The 17,759-nt window shown below is 36.7% G+C and overlaps 1 protein-coding gene across 3 annotated transcripts in view; it reads right to left on the bottom strand.

Annotated features, from left to right (window-relative positions):
* gab2 (GRB2-associated binding protein 2) overlaps window positions 1-17,727 on the bottom strand; it is a 65,894-nt gene extending 48,167 nt beyond the window's left edge. For all 3 annotated transcript variants that reach the window (XR_011189624.1, XM_006627790.3, XM_015341654.2), the window contains exon 1: window positions 15,243-17,727. Coding sequence is in view for 2 of the 3 variants with exons in the window: in XM_006627790.3 (XP_006627853.1) it covers window positions 15,243-15,314 (72 nt within the window). In the remaining variant the exon portion in view is untranslated. The remainder of the gene's footprint in view (window positions 1-15,242) is intronic.
* Window positions 17,728-17,759: the final 32 nt, after the last annotated feature.

Genomic DNA, 17,759 nt, shown 5'->3' on the forward strand with positions numbered 1-17,759 from the left:
AAAAGTTAATGAGGTAACTACTGTAGCTACATTTATAATAGTTCAGGTGAGTAGCTGCATCAGCATGCATCCACACCTGAAGAAGGCTCCACGGCCGAAACGTTGTTTTCTTTCTTCTTTCTTTTTCAGCATGGAATAAACCTATTACTTGTTCCTTTACATTTATGATATTTGAGTACATTCTTTTCATAAAAAAACAGTAGATAACTACTGTAGATGTACAAATTCTCCAGAGCAACCACCCTCTGCTAACCTGGATTAGTCGAAAACACCAATTTGTGCAACATAGGGTGTAAAATCAGGTTTTGTTATTAGGCAATTACTTCATAAATATTAGGAGCTGTAAAACCTATTTTCAGAAAACAGATAGGCATTTAGAACTTAGTCTTAAAAAAGTCAAAACCGAAAGGGTGCTGCATCTTTTTAGCCAGACGAAACACACATAAACATGCATGGTCACTGGTATGTACAGTACAGTGGGTCTGTTCAGCCTGTGCATACAGTGTGGAGCACACAGTGGTTAGCCAAACCATCAATTGGCTCAAAACACTTTTTGCCACATCCTCTTAAGTACTTGCAGTGTCCAGAAGGCAGCTTGATGCAGGTGTTCAAACCCATTTAGCAAAGACACCTCAGGTCTTCATGGACCTCTGGGATGCAATACTTGTCCATCCCAATCCATCAAGGTTTCTATGGTAAAAACAGATTTATTCCTTGATTACTTTGGAAAACAGGTAGAGAGCAGTGTTCGTACAGTTTACTTTTTTAATTGCTCTCAGATATGTATATTTCTAACGGGTCATAATTTTATCTGGAATATACAGACATTCATTTTTCCAAACAATTCCATTCAAAGTTTGACCACTAGAAGCTATATACTGTATGTAGTAGTGACCAGGCAGTTAAAATAAATGTCTAGATAAAACCTTATATTAGTGAACACTTGAACAATCTTAATAATGTTCATGACATTTAAACAGAGGGAGGTGCGGTAAAGCTAATAAAGCTCAGTACAAATAGTGGGAACCATGGCAAAGAAAATGATGTTTAAGCATGGAGAAAACACGGAACCACAAATTTATCATCGCAAATTCTCTTAAGGGAGCGTAGATCACACACCGAAACACTTAACACAAGACAAAGCAAGGCAAGTTTAATAAGCCTGAATGGTAAAAACTGGCTTTCAGAGTCAACATTCAAACTGAATGCGATAAAGGGGAAAGAGTACTGCAGGACTGAAATGACCTACCAGACAAACCATTCCTACAGCAAAGGGTAGGAATGGTTGAACATGGAGAGGAACACAGCCTGTGCCACATCCTCCACCTGGCCACCAGTGTACACGATGGCTAAAAAATTTCAAGATGGTAAATTCTTCAAAACATTAAACAAAACAGCAGTCTTCTAATACACCTCCACAAATGGTGGTGCAGTGGCTCTGTGCCTAAGGATCTGTGCCTGTAGCTAGAAGGTTGCTGGTTCAAATCCCGTGGCTGGCAGAGGAATCCTACTCCGTTGGGCCCCTGAGCAAGGCCCTTAACCCCAACTGCTCCAGGGGCACTGTATAAATGGCTGACCCTGTCCTCTGACCCCCAGCTTCTCTCCTTGTCTGTGTGTCTCATGGAGAGCAAGTTGGGGTATGTGACAAGACAAATTCCTAATACAAGAAACTGTATATGGCCAATAAAGTGATCTTATATGCCTCTGAATCATCTCTATTTATATGCTGAAATCAAATGCTTTTAAATTTGTAACATATTAGGGGAGTTGTGGACAAAAACAGCAACACTATGACAATGAATCTTTTCTAACGTATTACACGTAGGGTTTATGAAAAACAGAATGATTGTTGTTACAATGGAGCTGTCAAACCTAATGTAGCTGAGAATAAAGCCATAAAAGGAGTATAATTCTAATACCTTCCATGTCATGTGAACCTAAGTAACATCTCTGCATGACAGCATTGTCAAAACACAACTCTTTCACAAGAAATAGATAAAAATATCCACTGGAAAGTGCTGTGCTTGTGAACCAGTTTATATCATCCTGACTACTGTCTGATTTATCATCACCTCACCATCTGACCACTGTTTCCTCAATGATGTTGCAACAAACTTTTCAGTCAGGCAAGTACTGACACAGCATATATACATTTGTAGATCAAGTGTAGAATGACAATACTTTAATTCCAGTAAGTATAGTAAAAAACATATCACTTTAAATATAAACTCCTCCAGCAACATAAAGAAACCCTATCTCAGAAGGATATTTCAAAACCCCATTGTGTGTTGCCCACACCACATTCTTAAAACAATTGCAAAAGAAAGGGGAAAAAATGGTGTGGTTTCTTCCAGCAGACACCCAAATGTGTCAAATGTTCCTTTTAATTTTCCTGTGTATATACATATGTCTATAGGCAGATAAAGACTGTGGCCGTTTATTGTGAAATGACCCTAGCATTAGACCATACTAGCTTGACTACCAAGAGGAATGATTCTGATGTGAAAAAAAAACTGTCATCTGTTCTGTGCTATTTGTTGTAGTGTGCTATTTGTTCAGCCAATAATTCAGTTGGGAAACTCCCAGACACATTATTGCACACAGTATTCTGTTTGGCCTGGAGTAGCAGTGTGGAGGTAGGGATGTGGGTGTGTTTTCTCTGGCTTCAGTTGCTGTATTCGCTAATCCTTCTGTTTACTATTTGCTGTCTGCTTTCAATCTCCCGCCCTCTCTCTCTTTTTCACACTCACTCCTTCTAACAGACATATGCTTTAAACACTCACCCAAGTCATTTCACACTGCAGGTGGAATAAGATACTGAAGGGCTTTAAAAAAACAAACATTAAAACCAAGCCAGTCACATCTTCATTGAAAACTGTGATTAGCGAACAGATAGTTGATTAAGTTGAGTCTTCAGCCAGACACCAGAGTTTTTAGGAATCTGAACACTCTCAGAAAAGTGGTTTAACTAAATTAGAGTAGTAGAGCAGTTTTGCAAAACAAATTAATTAGAATTGAAGTGCTCACCTTTTTGTGGGAAATGTGAAGTCACGTGAGCCAAATGCTGTTACGTACTGTATGTGTAAACAGGAGTAATAAGGAGAATTTAAAAGCTCTGTGTTTGCTTTCTTCCTTTTTGCATTTCCTTAAAGAAATTCTGTGTCTGTTTTCAACATAATCCATTGGTGATCCAGTGCTTTATTTTACACCTCTCAGATCACATTGATTAAAAGAAAGTCTGCCCAGAGTTTAAAACGCTTTTTTCATGGGTGTTGTGACACTTTAAACACGATGGACAAGACAGCCATTCGAAATCACCTGACTATTTGTACCTGTAACTTTTATTTTACATCTCAAGTTAGTGAAATAATATCATAATTCCCAGAGACAAGCTAAGGAGCTAGTAAAAAGTATGTTTCTGCCCTTCACAGCTGTTCAGTTCAAAAAGTCATTTCCAGGGATATCTACAGCTAGATGAGAAACAGATTAATTAAAATGTCTGAGTTAAGGAAAACGATTAAGTAAAATAAAACAGGAAAAGATTGGTTCTGAAAATCTTTCATATCATTTGTCAATAAATCTGGTTTACTGCACATGATATCAAAGAATTCCACACTGAGTGAAAAAATGGCAAAAACTACCATTGTAATAACATTTCTGTGGGAGAAATGTTACATTCGTATTTACGAGCACAAGATTCAAGAACCTAAAGATGTTATTGATAACGAGCTTCAATTTTCAAAAGTACAAAATTGGCAGACTTTTGAAAAGTCACATGTGCTTTCTGGACTGTTTTTTAAACCAGATAAATAACAAAGCAAAGAGTTCGAGCACGGACTTAGTTTTAGAGAAGGACTATGGCTTATTGCAACATTTCTATGGGTCTTTTGACAATGGGCACACTTGTAAATAAATGTACCCAGCACAGTGCACTTATGGGAACAGCAACTATAATCTGAAGGAAGGCTATGTTCTCTAAGATATTCACATAATCGGCATTGTCCTAGCCAAGACCTTAATTCTCTGGTTTATTCTGCCTTCGTTTAAAGAGACCTCTCATAGCCTGTGACATATCCATAATGCAGGTTATTATTCAGTGCAAATCAGGGTTGGACCACAAGAAAAAAGAGTGTGTATTTTAAGATCATGATTCAATCACTTAAACTGCACTGAAATGACCTATTCTTTTTTCTTTCCTGTAGTAAATGCAATAATGAAATATCTAGTTTTGCTGTCTGCTTTTTATATAGATTTTGTTTTTTAAAAGCATGATCTTTTCCACATTATAAGCTTCTCTAATTGTTAAATGCTTCTCATACTTTTTATATTACATTTGTGCCTTCTATTCTGCTACTAACCAGCTAGCATACTTAACAAATTTGTTAACTCAGTGATACATGCTTAATGTCCAAATTAATGTCATTCTGCAATAAATTAGTTTCTAAAATAGGCAATATGATATGTGCAAAGTCTGTGACAGGCCAATTACTTGAGAAGCAGCACAAAGGTCACTACACTAAACACTTATCACATTACTTTCCCTACTAAAAAATTTTGTATGAAATGTGGACTCATAATTCTTTTGTCATTTAAAAGTAATAGATTCAGAAATAATCATACATGTAATTATTTAGATTATTTTGTGGAAGACGTGCTGTATATGAAGGCATCAGAAAACAATTTTCCAATTTATTAGAAATATTGTCCACATGATTAAATCCCAACCACAGCATAATAATATATACAGTACTAAGTTATAAATCCCCATCTCATCTCTCCTCTCTCTTCCAATCAAATTAGCCTTATTTACATCTCATTGTCCTTATTTGATCCTCTATGTTTTGTTACCTTTTTGACATTGTGGAGCAATAATAGTCTTTACAAGTCTCTCACAGAAAAGGTGTCATTTATATATAAGAATCTGTTCTGCACATGTCTGTTTAACACGTATACAATATACTGTACATAGAATAGATGGAGTGGGAACAACTTACAAGTATGAACCATGTTCTCCAAAAATCACGTGACGACTTTTAAAAGGAATTTTGGAAAGAATTACTTGCATATTTCTACATCAAAAACATGGACTTCACAAAGTCCGAAAAAGAAAATAAACAGGACAGGATTTTTACACAAACGGTGAAACGCACAATAATAAATTAAAATTTTCCTTGAGATCTTGAAATACATTTCTTTTTAAGGAAAACTAAGATGCCTGACCAAATTCATCACTCCTGCTGCCTCCTAGAAAATCAGTTGAATAATATATACCAGGTGTGGTCAGTTCTGGTCCTGCAGAGCTACATTCAAGCAGGTCTTATGCTGTAGGCCACCCTAAATTTACCAATTTATAAAGACTTTGAATGCACAGGAGTTCAATTTTGCTATTGATTAATTTCACTAATAATAACACCACCCAAGAGTTAAGTGTACTCAAAGTACAGTATTATAGAGTGTTAAATCAAAATGTGGCTTAACCCGCTTGGCTGAGAGCTAACCTCCTGGCCATAGGATGAGGAGACTAGGACCCCCATGCAGAGTGAGGTATGCCCAAGGGGTGGAATTGGGATGCAAAAAGAGGTACTGTGAGGGAGAGAAGGGGATGGTGTTTAATATTTATAATGGTGTTAGGTGATGAAATTACGTCAGCAGTGATTGCGAGCTCCTGACAGCTGAGTGACTGAACTTGGTTGTTGTCATCCTTCCTGAACTTTTGTTATTTTATCACATTTATTTTTAATAAATGTAGTAAATAAGTTGATTCCGGTAAAACAGGACTTGCTAACTTGAGAGCTACAGGGTATTGGTACTTCCATTTTAAATGATCTCTTGACTCTCACATGCTCTCAGTGGTCAAAACAAAATGTTCCAAGTGCTTAGAAATTGATGACTCAGGTGATCCATAATCTCTCCAGTACTGAGGTTTTATATGTATTTTTGTAGTAGTATAGGCATATTACAATGGTGGAACATCAAAGTGAAATGGTTTATTTTTCTCTCTCTCAAAAAGAGTGACTCTTCGTCGTACAACCTTTCGACTTTTTAAGTACAGTAAGGTAATGTTAACCACTAGCACATGAAAGAGATGGCAAAAACCATGAAATTAAATATCACAATAAGGTAAGGACAAGAGTCACCAGCTATGAAAGTTACTGTATGAAAGTAACTACATGTTACAAATGTAACATATTTTCATAATGGTGTCAAATTTCAGTGTTACCTCAACACACTGACCTAAAACAGGTGGCTGAACTATCCCTGATTGTGCCCCCCAATTCTTTTGCATGATCTTTTTTAACTTTATGCTATGAAATGGTTAAGTAGAAAACAAACTGCTGACTTTAAAGAAGAAAAAAGCCCTTAAGCACGTCTCTGTTGAAATATTAAAATTTGTACATTAATAGTTGGCTGCATTTAACCTGCATTTGAGATTTGAATACTATTCTCATGCATGAAGCACATGCTGATTAAATACAGTCCCAGGTTTTCTGGAGCCTGGCACCAAAACAAAATAAGCCTTTGTACTCACACTTATTGGGTGCTATTCTAGGATAAGGCTGCTACAAGTTAATGCTTCCGATCAGTCTAGAAAAGTACAAAATGTAGGCTTCGTGCATGTATCCATTTTCTGGTATTTTCTGTGAAGTGTCAAGTCATATTACAACCTTTGAATATTTGGAATTACAATAATAGTGGATCATGGTCTAAATATGACTGGAGTTTAACTTGCTATTGATTTAGGAGAACACTTCAGCCTGAAATTCCTGAGAAGCCAAAAAGGAAGAGAACTTTATCTATAATTTAACGTGTGTTGGACATTCCACCCACACTGGACTTCTGTCATCTCCTGCAGGAAGTATATATGTAAACAGATTCTTATGCTGAAATATGGTAAAAAATGTGATGTTGGCATAGTGCTAGAATGCAAAAATGTATCTCAGACTGTTATAATAATTTTATAAAAACAAAATTGACAATTAAAAAAATTAAAGCAACAGTGTTTTATATTTCCAGGTAATTTTCTATCTTCAACTGAGTGTAGAACAAGATATGACCTTCCTGTTATTGGTAAATTAGCTTTTCTGTTTAGAAAATTACTGAAAGAACAGTAAATCTAGAATTCTTTAAAAACATGCCAAAAGACATGTTTGAATTTCATGACTTGTCACTTTCAGGACGACAAATTGGTCACCATAACAACCATTGAATTGATCTGGACTGAGAGTCTTTGTGAGGCACGGAATATGCCCAGCAGACTGTAAAAACAGGTACCACAACATCTACCAGGAGGGAAGATATTATAAGTAAAATGGAAAACAACAAGGTGATACAAGCAAAATATACACATATGTAACATATTGTACTCTTCATCCTCCTGCTGAGATGAAAAAAATAAAATTAATGTACAGTAAATATACAGTGTATGAATTATCATATGGGAAAGCAAATATATTCATATAATAAATACAATATACAAAAGAAAAGGAAAGTTAGGTTAAAGAAAATGAATATATAGAACCTCATACAGTACAAATGAGATATTTTGTATTTTTAGATTTTTTAAAAGCATAAAGGAATTGTCTGGCAACTCTGCTGCCCTATTTCATCATAAAACATGCCGCTCATCAGTTCTAAAGAAAAGCAAAAGTCTACAATTTTCAAAACAAAACCACAAGGAAAAGGTTGGTGTTTGTGTGCCTAGTGTCTGTTGGAGCAGGAACTGGGAGGTGCATTCAACTGCCTGTGACCTCCCAGGGCACAGCCTTTCCCGAGACCCTCTGAAAACAGCAGAGGGCCCAGCCTATGGCATTAGCACTACTGCTGCTGTATGCATGTCACAGACATTAGCTGTGGTCTCAAATGACTGGGACATCACTTACTCACAGGACACAGAGCAAACAGAACAACCAGACCCACACCAGGATAACGATGGGCAGCTATCTCTCCGTACAGACACGATCCATCTGGAATGCTATGTTAGTTTACACAAACAAATATTTTGGAAATGATATCACATTAGGAAAGATAGGCATATGGACATGACATTCCACTGGTTTTGGTAAAGTGGTTACTAATTCAGTTTTCTCTCAGGCTATTTCTCCCCTCTAGAAAAAAATAAGATACATACAAGAGTAGAGTACTGTTCAGTCAGAGGGAAATTACTGCAGAATAGATTTCACACTTTATTTTGTTTTAAGTACAGAAACGTATGCAGAGTGGAAAGTGAAATCTTGCTTTAGGACCCAAGTAAAGAGGGTTGGCCAGCAAAAACATCAGTTCCTTCTTTAAACGAGTTTCTTACAAACTTAAACTATTTCTCACAAACATTTTAAAAGCACACACAACGTAAGTAATTAATATCAAATACCAATAATTCAAATTAAACTTTATCATTTGTTTTCCAAACTCAGCCTTTTAAAAAACTGTAAGGAGTAAGGGCTTTATAATACAATACTAATCATATCAGCATGCTCGTAATTATTAAACTTAATTAAATGAAGTTCTGTTATAAAAATAGACATGCAGTGCCTCAGTCAGTGTCTGTCCTCCCCCAGCTATGCAGGAAAGTGTTTGACACAGACGGCCTGACTGCTCCCGCTTGCACAACTCTTTTTTTCAGCCTCAGCAATCTCTAAATCTCAAGACACAGACAGCCCTTTGATTTGGGATATGAAGACCAAAAAGAGCCAACTTCAAAACAAATGATTCACTTATTTTTGCCAAACAAATGACACAGTCTGCTAAGTCCTGGGAACGCACTTAGGTAACCTCCCCAAACCTAGCACAACACCTAGGCATAAAGTTTTTTTAAGAGATGGTAATTACTTTTAAAGTATGTTTAGCAAATCTTCAAATTATGATGTAAAGGGCTTAGCACAAATCAGATAAGTTAGGTTCATAAAAACCCCAAAACAATTTATTTCCTTTTTCGCTGTATAAAAATGGCATTTTTTCCAGTAAGACCTGGATATGGGTCACACTCCAAAGGCTATGCTAGAAGGAAGATACAGTGATGGCAAACCGCAGTAAAAACTTGAACAGGAACCCAGGATCCTGTATACTCTATATGCTACAGGATCTTGCACAGTGATTGTGCAAGATTTCAACAGCGGATAGAGGTGTCAATTTCTTTGATATATCCTTATATCCCTGAGAAACTGGAAGTAATTTTCTCATCATAACAAACTCAAAGAGCAAAAAAAAAAACATCCAATAAGCAGGAGCTCAGTGAAAGGGAAAAACAAAGGGATGATTCTGTTTTACAATCTCTATAAACAATAAAGTTTACTTAGACATGATCATTTTATTTTAGCAGTTCACAGTCTAATAAGATAAAATCCCACACACACCATCTGAAACTCTGGATGAGCTGACAGCACAGGTTCAGCAGACTGAAATGTGAATTGCCCTAAATTTAATTTAATTGATTTCCTTCTTCCCAAAGCTGTTGCACAACTCCAAATTCCAACAGCTATTACTGTGCGCATCTGCCTTTGCATGTGATTTGCATCTCACTGTTAAAGTGAAGAAATGGGTGTTCCAAACAAGAAGTCTAAAAGCAGTGATGACCTTTAATATTTCCACATACTCTGTGTTATGCAGTAATTGTTTTCCCCCTTTGAGCATTTCAAGTATAGAAAAGCAAGTACTGTACATGAAAAGCTAGAAGTGCTGAAAAGAATGAGATGTTCCTGTGACGAGATAGCAACTGGAGCTTAATGTCACCAATCACAAAATTAAAGTTCCCTTATTATGCAAACGCTTCTGTGACCAGTAAACAAATGATGTGATCTTATCACTACTTTGTGATAGGCAGTAGGCTAAAAAAGAATGCAAAGAGAGTGCTCTTGTGACATCACTTCTCAGACATTTGCTACTCTTATCAAAAAAAAAAAAGAACAATAACAAAAAGACCTGGATCAGGTCCAATCCAAGTGGCATCTGATTGGTGGTAAATGCTTGCAACACCCCTTCAAATTTCAAAACAAAAACCTAGGTTTAAAAGGAAACAGTGAGCATGAACAAGTCCAGTAGCTAATTTCAAGTCTGAGAAGTGACTTCAAATTGAGCATCTTCAGTGTGTTCAACAGATCAGTGGAGCAGAAAAAAAACCTATCCGTGGCAGACAAAGTGCACTACAGCATGATGCAGAATTTTTGATCCACACCACATGTGTTTTGCACAAAGGAGCAATTCATGTGTGGGCAACAGGGGTGATGCTATACTTAAGAATATCCCACAATGTCAGACAACAGAATGCTAACATTTTTCAACTAAAAGAATTAAGCGTTGCAAGCAATATTTCTATTTATACATATCATCAAACCAATCGATACACTTCCAGAATGTTCACTTCTAGGGAATACATTTCACATTGAATTATAGAAAATAATTCCTTATTGACCTAACAAAATGTTCCCTTAGGTATTGTGTACTTTTTCAAATCTCAGTCTTTAATATCTTGATCAAGACAACGTAGAAATTTCTTGCAGGCATTCCCAGCAGCTACATAACCTTGTAACTCACTCTGGCAGCCCACTGAAGCTCAGCAAGTGAGAGCCTGGCCAGCACCTGGATGGGAGACTCCTGGGAAAGCTGAGGTTGCTGGTGGAAGTGGTGTTACTGGGACCAGTAGGGAGGGCTCATTCGGCGGTCTGAGTGGGTTCTAATGCCCCAGTATATCGATGGTGACACTAAACTGTAAAAGAGGCGTTGTCCTTCATTTGAAACAAAAAACTGATCTATGATTTGGCTTCATCATTCTGTTCTCCTCCTCACTGATAGCTGATAGGGGAGCGTACTGGCGCTTTGGCTGCCATTGCATTATCCAGGAAGGGACTATACACTGGTGGTGGAGGGGTGTCCACATTATCTGTAAAGAGCTTTGAATGGAGGGCAAGAAACCACTATATGAGTGTTATTCTTGTTCTATCAGTGAACTTGTGGAAAGGTTATAAATCAAGCTATTAAACTATTACATCCATTTTATGCAGATCTAAAAGCTTAAAGATCATCTGACTAAAGACAAATTAAAAACATAAAACAAAAACGAGAAAAAGCATTAGTGTTTTAATTTTCTTCTTCGTTAACTTTTTAAATATTTTTACTGAAATATTTTTTTCAGCTGCGAGTCATGAAGGGAATTTTCATTTTGACAGAAAACAAACCACTGTTACTGCTGCTGTTTCCTGGGAACATGTTCATGAACTAATTCTTACAAATCACTTCTATAAACAAAAAACAATAAAATAATTCAAATAAGTGTTGTAAAATAACATTTCAGAAAAAAAATCAGCCATACAAATTAAAAGCAAATAATAACGTACAGTAACATATGGTCCAAGTCATGTGACAACACCAACCAAAAAAAATCCACTAAATGCCTCATAATTTTAAAGCTGTATAGCAAATGAAAAGCAACTTGACCAGTTTAAAAGAGAACTTAAAATGAAGAGTGAGATAGACTTTGACCTTGACAAGACCTTAATAAGCCTTGCATACTGTACCTTATTCAGAGAGGTAACAATGAGTTTTTGAAAGATAAGAATGAAAGAGCTTTCCTCCTGTCAATCTGACAGACACTGGGGCATCTCATCTTTTAAATCTGTATCTGAAAATACAGATACAGTTGTACAAAATCCTAAGTAAAACAGGTAATGTAAAGACAAATAAGTTTATGTTTTAAAGGATGTTGCTAAGAGATATTTGTGTTATTTTGACCCATTTGTTTACAAAATTTGTTGCCTTGAAGACTTAGCTGTCTGTTATTTATGCAACATGTATTAATTATTAATTTGAAACATCTTTGTGCTATGATGTCCACAATATCACAGTATTACTCAATATAATTATATAATCAGTATAATTCAAGTTTTAAACCCCTTGAGCCAAACATGCTGGACCCTTACAGTCTACAGATTATAGGTATTCAAAAGAAACTATTTTAACAAAACCAATTTTCTATTGCATACATGCAAACATTATCATTAAATGAATAAATAAAGAATTACGTTTTGAAAGCACTTTCACAACATAAGGCATTGCAGAGTTCTCTTTGTCAGACACAAGCCTGTTTCAAAACAGGATAGTTTTCCAACTCACGTTTTCAAGACTAATAATGTCTGACGCAACTATTTTCTTACTTTGCAGCATTGCAAAAAGAAGCTAAATAACATTAATTAATAACAAAATGTGACAATCAATCAAATTCAAAACCATAGAAAATAACCTAAATGTGAAAATCATCCAAAATACCAGTCTCTGATTACATATTGATGCACTATACGATTATTTTGCTGTCTAATTGAAACAACTATGAAACATTGTGCAATCACTTTAAACTCTTTAGTAAGTTCTCAGGGATGTCAAATGACATAGGTTACCAATGTGCAAGGATAACTAATTAAGAAAGTGAGTGTAACGAAACACAGAATGATTGCCTTGTGTTCTATTCAGTATGTCTGCTTTTCCCACATCTAACATCATTACTTTTGAAAAAGGATGCAGAAAAAATAGTACATACAGTATGAGCCTTCTGCTAATGAATCCAAAGTGGTACTTTCAGTCTTTGATAATTCCCTTACTGAAAAGACATAAAAGAACAGAGGAATTATCCTGAATTCCAACTGATTATTGAAGTCCATCCATCCATTTTCTAACCATTTCCTCCAATACAGGGTCAAGGGGAGCTGGAGCCTATCCCATCAAGCAATGGGTGTGAGGCAAGACACACCCTGGAGAGGACATCAGTCCATCACAGGACACACACAGACAGAGACATGAACACACTCACACCAGGGCCAATCTTCCCAGAAGCTAATTATCCCACCAGTATGTCTCTGGACTGTACTGTAGGAGGAAACCAGAGCAGCCAGAGTTAACCCACACCAACACAGGGAGAACATGCAAACTCCACACAGATAGCACTTCAAGAATGTAATCCAGGGCCCCTGCACTGTGAGGCACCAATGCTAACCACTGCAAAATGCCTCAAAAAGTAATGCTGTTTTAAACTGCTGTGTTTTACAATAAAGTGCACATCCTCATGAGGTTCTACATACGTCTTTTCTTTCATACAGTATATTCAACAGTACTCAATACTCACGTTAAAAGAATTACATTTTCCTTCTACTGCTGAAGACAATAGTTTTTTTTTTTAATTCAGTGACAATGGGATGTTTCCAGGGCTGTCAAGTAAAGCAGACATCATTTTTGCTGATTCCACATTTTTTGCAACAGGATTTTGAGGAGTGTGCTTCCCATTAAATTGAAAGAGAGACACTGCAGAAATGGGTTACTTCTGTGATATACTGGGTTTTCAATAATTACGATTTACAGATAAACAAGTGTCAGCAGTATTTATATACACTGTGAATTCATGACTTTCAGTATTTTACCACTGTGGCTTCTCACATTTCCTGATGTTTTGTAAGGAAAGCTAAAAACCCTTGGCACAGCAGCCCTGAACTACAGTGTCCTCTCCTGTCTCGCAACTTGGACTGAAATATTGTCCTTCTCAAGATGATAACCACCAATAATATCTTAAATGGATAATAAAATAACCAGATGGCACAGCAAAAAAATGTCAGCCTTTCAGCTTGGGAGGTCTGGGTTCAAATATAGTTTAGATCACAGATTAAATATTTTGTGGCCTCAACAAACTTGTTCTAGCTCATAACAAAAAGCTATAAAAACACACCTGTGAAGAGTAGAGACTGTACCAATATTGCATATGTTGTCTCTCCTGTCAAAAATATACTGTATGTTTAAAGTATTAGAATGAAATTAAAATATGACAATGATTAGTGAGATGCAAAGCCATGTTTAAAAATTTGAGATACAAAAGGGGACTATAATGTAACCACAGCCCAGTCTGCCAATAGAAGAAGAAAGTCTTTTTTTTTGCCAGTATCAATGTACAATACTTGCCATTTCTGCATCATGGAATAAGTGTAAAAGGATATTACCAAAGAGTCCAGTTTTAAGCGGAAATGGCTATGAAAATCCAGAGCAATTGTGAAGCACAAATTAAAGGAGTAATGACCACATACAGTAGAATCTTTAATCCCCCCACTCCTAATGAAGAATTTACCACCGCTTTTAACAAGTTGCAGATGGTGATATTCAAAATAATACAATCCTAAACAATTAAATCATGCTCACTTTCCTTTACCTACTGCAGACCTCCGGATTTTTTTTTTGTGGGTGGGAGGGGGGGGGGGCTTAAATTGGAAGCACCATAAAATGTTAAAACTGTACCCTGTCACAACATCAGTATTTACATAACTTTGAAACAGGGATCTGATCTATGACAGACAACAAGTATTTTCTTGCTGTAAATACGACCATAAAAGGTTGGAAAAGGAACCATATGGGTTATTTGCGACTAATTGATTGCCGGTAGCTAAAATTCAATAATTATTTTGCTGACGATTTGTACACAGTGCCAGCACCCTCGTTCCATTAGGGATATTACAAATTGTAAATCGCGGGATTCGTCTTTTGCTGTCAAAATACAGAACACTTGTTAAATAATACGTGTATACAAAGGTTCGCAATGTCGTTCGTTGGGTTGCTTTCAATAAGATAATTGCAATGCGGACAACAATAGTCCCCAGTGAGCTTGTAAAACAGTAAAACCCGGGGCTTAAGAGTTTCGATAGAATTTGCCGATCTTCATGACCCCATTAGCTTGAGTTCAGTTGCTGCTGTACCTTGGTTCTGCGGTTTCGGTGGTTGTTCTTTTTATGATTGTTTTACTGTTAGATTAGAAATGGAACAATGCAGTAAAAAGCCCGAAACAAACTTTCGGTATGAGGTTTCCACCGACCAACATCAGGGCAAACCCAGGGAACAGCAACAAACACAAGTGGAGACAATGTCTCATTCTGCTGCCCCTGAACGAGCGGCGCAAACAAAGCTGGAAAGGGAATCAACAAAACACACGCAACTTGCCAGCACTGCTGATAGAGAAACACCTGCCGGCGCCTTAACTCCAAAACCTTGATGTACTCAATAAAACGTTTAATCACTAAAACGTCGCATATTCTTCTCGATAAAGCTCATGCCCATTAATCTTCAAACTATTTAACGAGTAGGAGATCAAAGCTCACTTGACATTTTCAGCCTTTTTACAACTATTTTATTAGCTCTATAAAGGATACTAACGTGCATATATTCGGATAACATACAGTATGCATTAATTACAGAGGCACACAAAGACGTATGCATTAATTACTCACATATCTTCTTAATTTTTTCTCCGGTGGTGACTTTCGCAACCAGCCTTGACAGATAATTTCTCCTCCACTCATCCTGATGAGAATGCTGGAAGTTTGCGCTTGGTTCCAGTTACAGCATTCAGCGCAAGAGACTTGTACCCCTTCAATCTCTGGTCCTGCTTACTTCATGCTGGCATGGAGAATGCAGTGCTATCAATATCACACACGCTTTGGTGCAATCTGCTTCCCCATTTAACAAACCACCAACTCTGCAGGACAGCGAACAATGGACAATGCTTCTTCTCGGTTACAGAACGCGTAGTACAGTATATCCCTTCAGTGCGAAGCGCAAGCCAGTGCACACTGACAGCAGTTAACCCTGTCCGATAGCTGGCAAACACCAGCTATCGTTTTGTAGGAAGTAAAGAGTCTGCTGTTTGTTTCCAGTACTCACCACGCCTACAGCACTGAATAGGATGGGCTTAAAGGGAAGACCAGCAAAACAGATTAAGACAGAAAACACTGTGGAAGGTACAGTGTGGTATTTAAAGCTCACAATATAAGCATTCGATTCATGTAATAAATTATTGATTTGCACTTTTTTGGATTTTTTGTTCTGCTGTGTTGTGATTTTTTAATACCATGATAGTTATGTGCAATAGGGATGTATAACACAATTCATGATACAATGTGGCGAACACAAAGGGAAAAAAAACTTCATAGGAAAAACGGTAATTAGATACTGGAAAAAGTTAGTAGAATCACAGAAAGAGACGGGAGAAAGTTCAATCCAGGGTCACTCCCTTGCTTAGTGGGAGTCAGCCTACAGTCAGAACCTCACAGCAGAGAAACTGCAGAGGTTTATATCTAAAGTGAGATTTCAAAACGGAATTCAGCAATGTTAAGTAGTGAGAAGGCTGGTCAGGATCTGGTCATCAAGAAATTGCATCTCTCTTATGGGCCTATTTGAATAAGGATCTTAAATCATTGTGAAATGAAGGAACTGTATGTCCATATTGCAAAGCAGTAACACCCAGTGGTCGATCACTGTACAATAAAGGACAGTAGCTACTTCCTTAAAGATCCACATCTGTAACATGGTTCACCTTCAAACATATTGGGGGATATGAGTGAGACCTCCCTCACAGAAAGACGTAGAAACTGCTTCTATATGGAAGAAAATGTGTAAAAGTAATTTTAATCTAAGAGTTATATCCACACATTGTCTATTGATAACTATGGTTATTAACAGAGTCACATCTTTGCATTCTGCTCTTTTTAGAATTTATATATTTTTTGTTGTGTAGGAAGCAAATATGGCAGGAGAAACAGGAAGGTCTCTCTTTGTACTATATTTTATCTGTTACTGTTAAATATGTCACATGCTGTTTGTGCTCAACTTCTTTCACCTTAATCTCAGGTGTGCCCCTTCTTTGTTGTTGATCAATACCTGATTTTTAACATACCTAATGTAAATAGTTGGTCAGGATTGTCGTAGAAAACAGTACACAGAAAACAGCCCAGAGAAAAATGCAAAAGGTCAACACTAAGATCTCCAGAGATTATTCGATATGCTAGGTTAAGATTTATAATTTGACACACATTGATTGTGACTGAAACACTACATAAGGCTATTTACTAGGTTAAGTCAGCAAAACAATTGCAGTAATAATAAGAAAATAAGTAAATTAGATGGAAAGCATATTGAAGTAAACAAAATGAAATTAGACCATCTTGTTGGGAGGTACCATCCGCAGGGATATTATAATCAAATCAAGTCAGAGTAATTGCCTAATTGCCTGTACTAAGCACATAACCAGTGAGACAGTACACAGGAGAAGCACACACAGATCACAGAAGCAAAAGAATTAATGCAGAAGCTCGCCATCTAGTGTAAAAAACAAGTACAGCAGCAAAGCACTGGCATGATAACTTTGTTGGCTGCTGCTCACCAAAATATTGCTGCTTATACCAAATATCTTGGAAACAGTAATAAACTAATACTTGAATCCCTCTTGAAAAGACTGTAGATTGGGCTGCATTGATTCTGGATTGCCCACTGTGACCTCTGTGATTTTCTGGTAGAATATACCTTAGATGGCAAATGTCAATTGTTTTTTGAGCAAGTTGAGTAAGCTTGAAACAAACATTATCACATCTTTCATTCACACTTCCCCTAAAAAACAAGGAATTGCATTCAATTTTAAAGTTTTAGACTAAAGTCTCTAATCATGTTAAATACTCTTTTGTGATACACTGTTTAAAGAAAAAAACACACTGGTTGGACAACCATCCAAGAAATCGTCTTCAAGTGTGTACTGCTTTTTTGTTAGAGAATGTTAAACCTGATTTGTTGGGAATCAGCAATGCAAGAAAGCCAAGTTAATTTTACTTACTTAGAAATCTGATTACCTGTGGTCTCTTTCAAATCTCTCTAGTGTAATTAGGTCTAATTACAGAGCTGGAGAATGTTTCTCACAACTATTTTGTAACCAGATACCATAAGCTCTCTGATCAAAGGTTTTCACCTACAGCATA

This window comes from Lepisosteus oculatus, chromosome 5 (genome assembly GCF_040954835.1).
Source record: "Lepisosteus oculatus isolate fLepOcu1 chromosome 5, fLepOcu1.hap2, whole genome shotgun sequence".
Classification (NCBI taxonomy): Eukaryota; Metazoa; Chordata; class Actinopteri; order Semionotiformes; family Lepisosteidae; genus Lepisosteus; species Lepisosteus oculatus.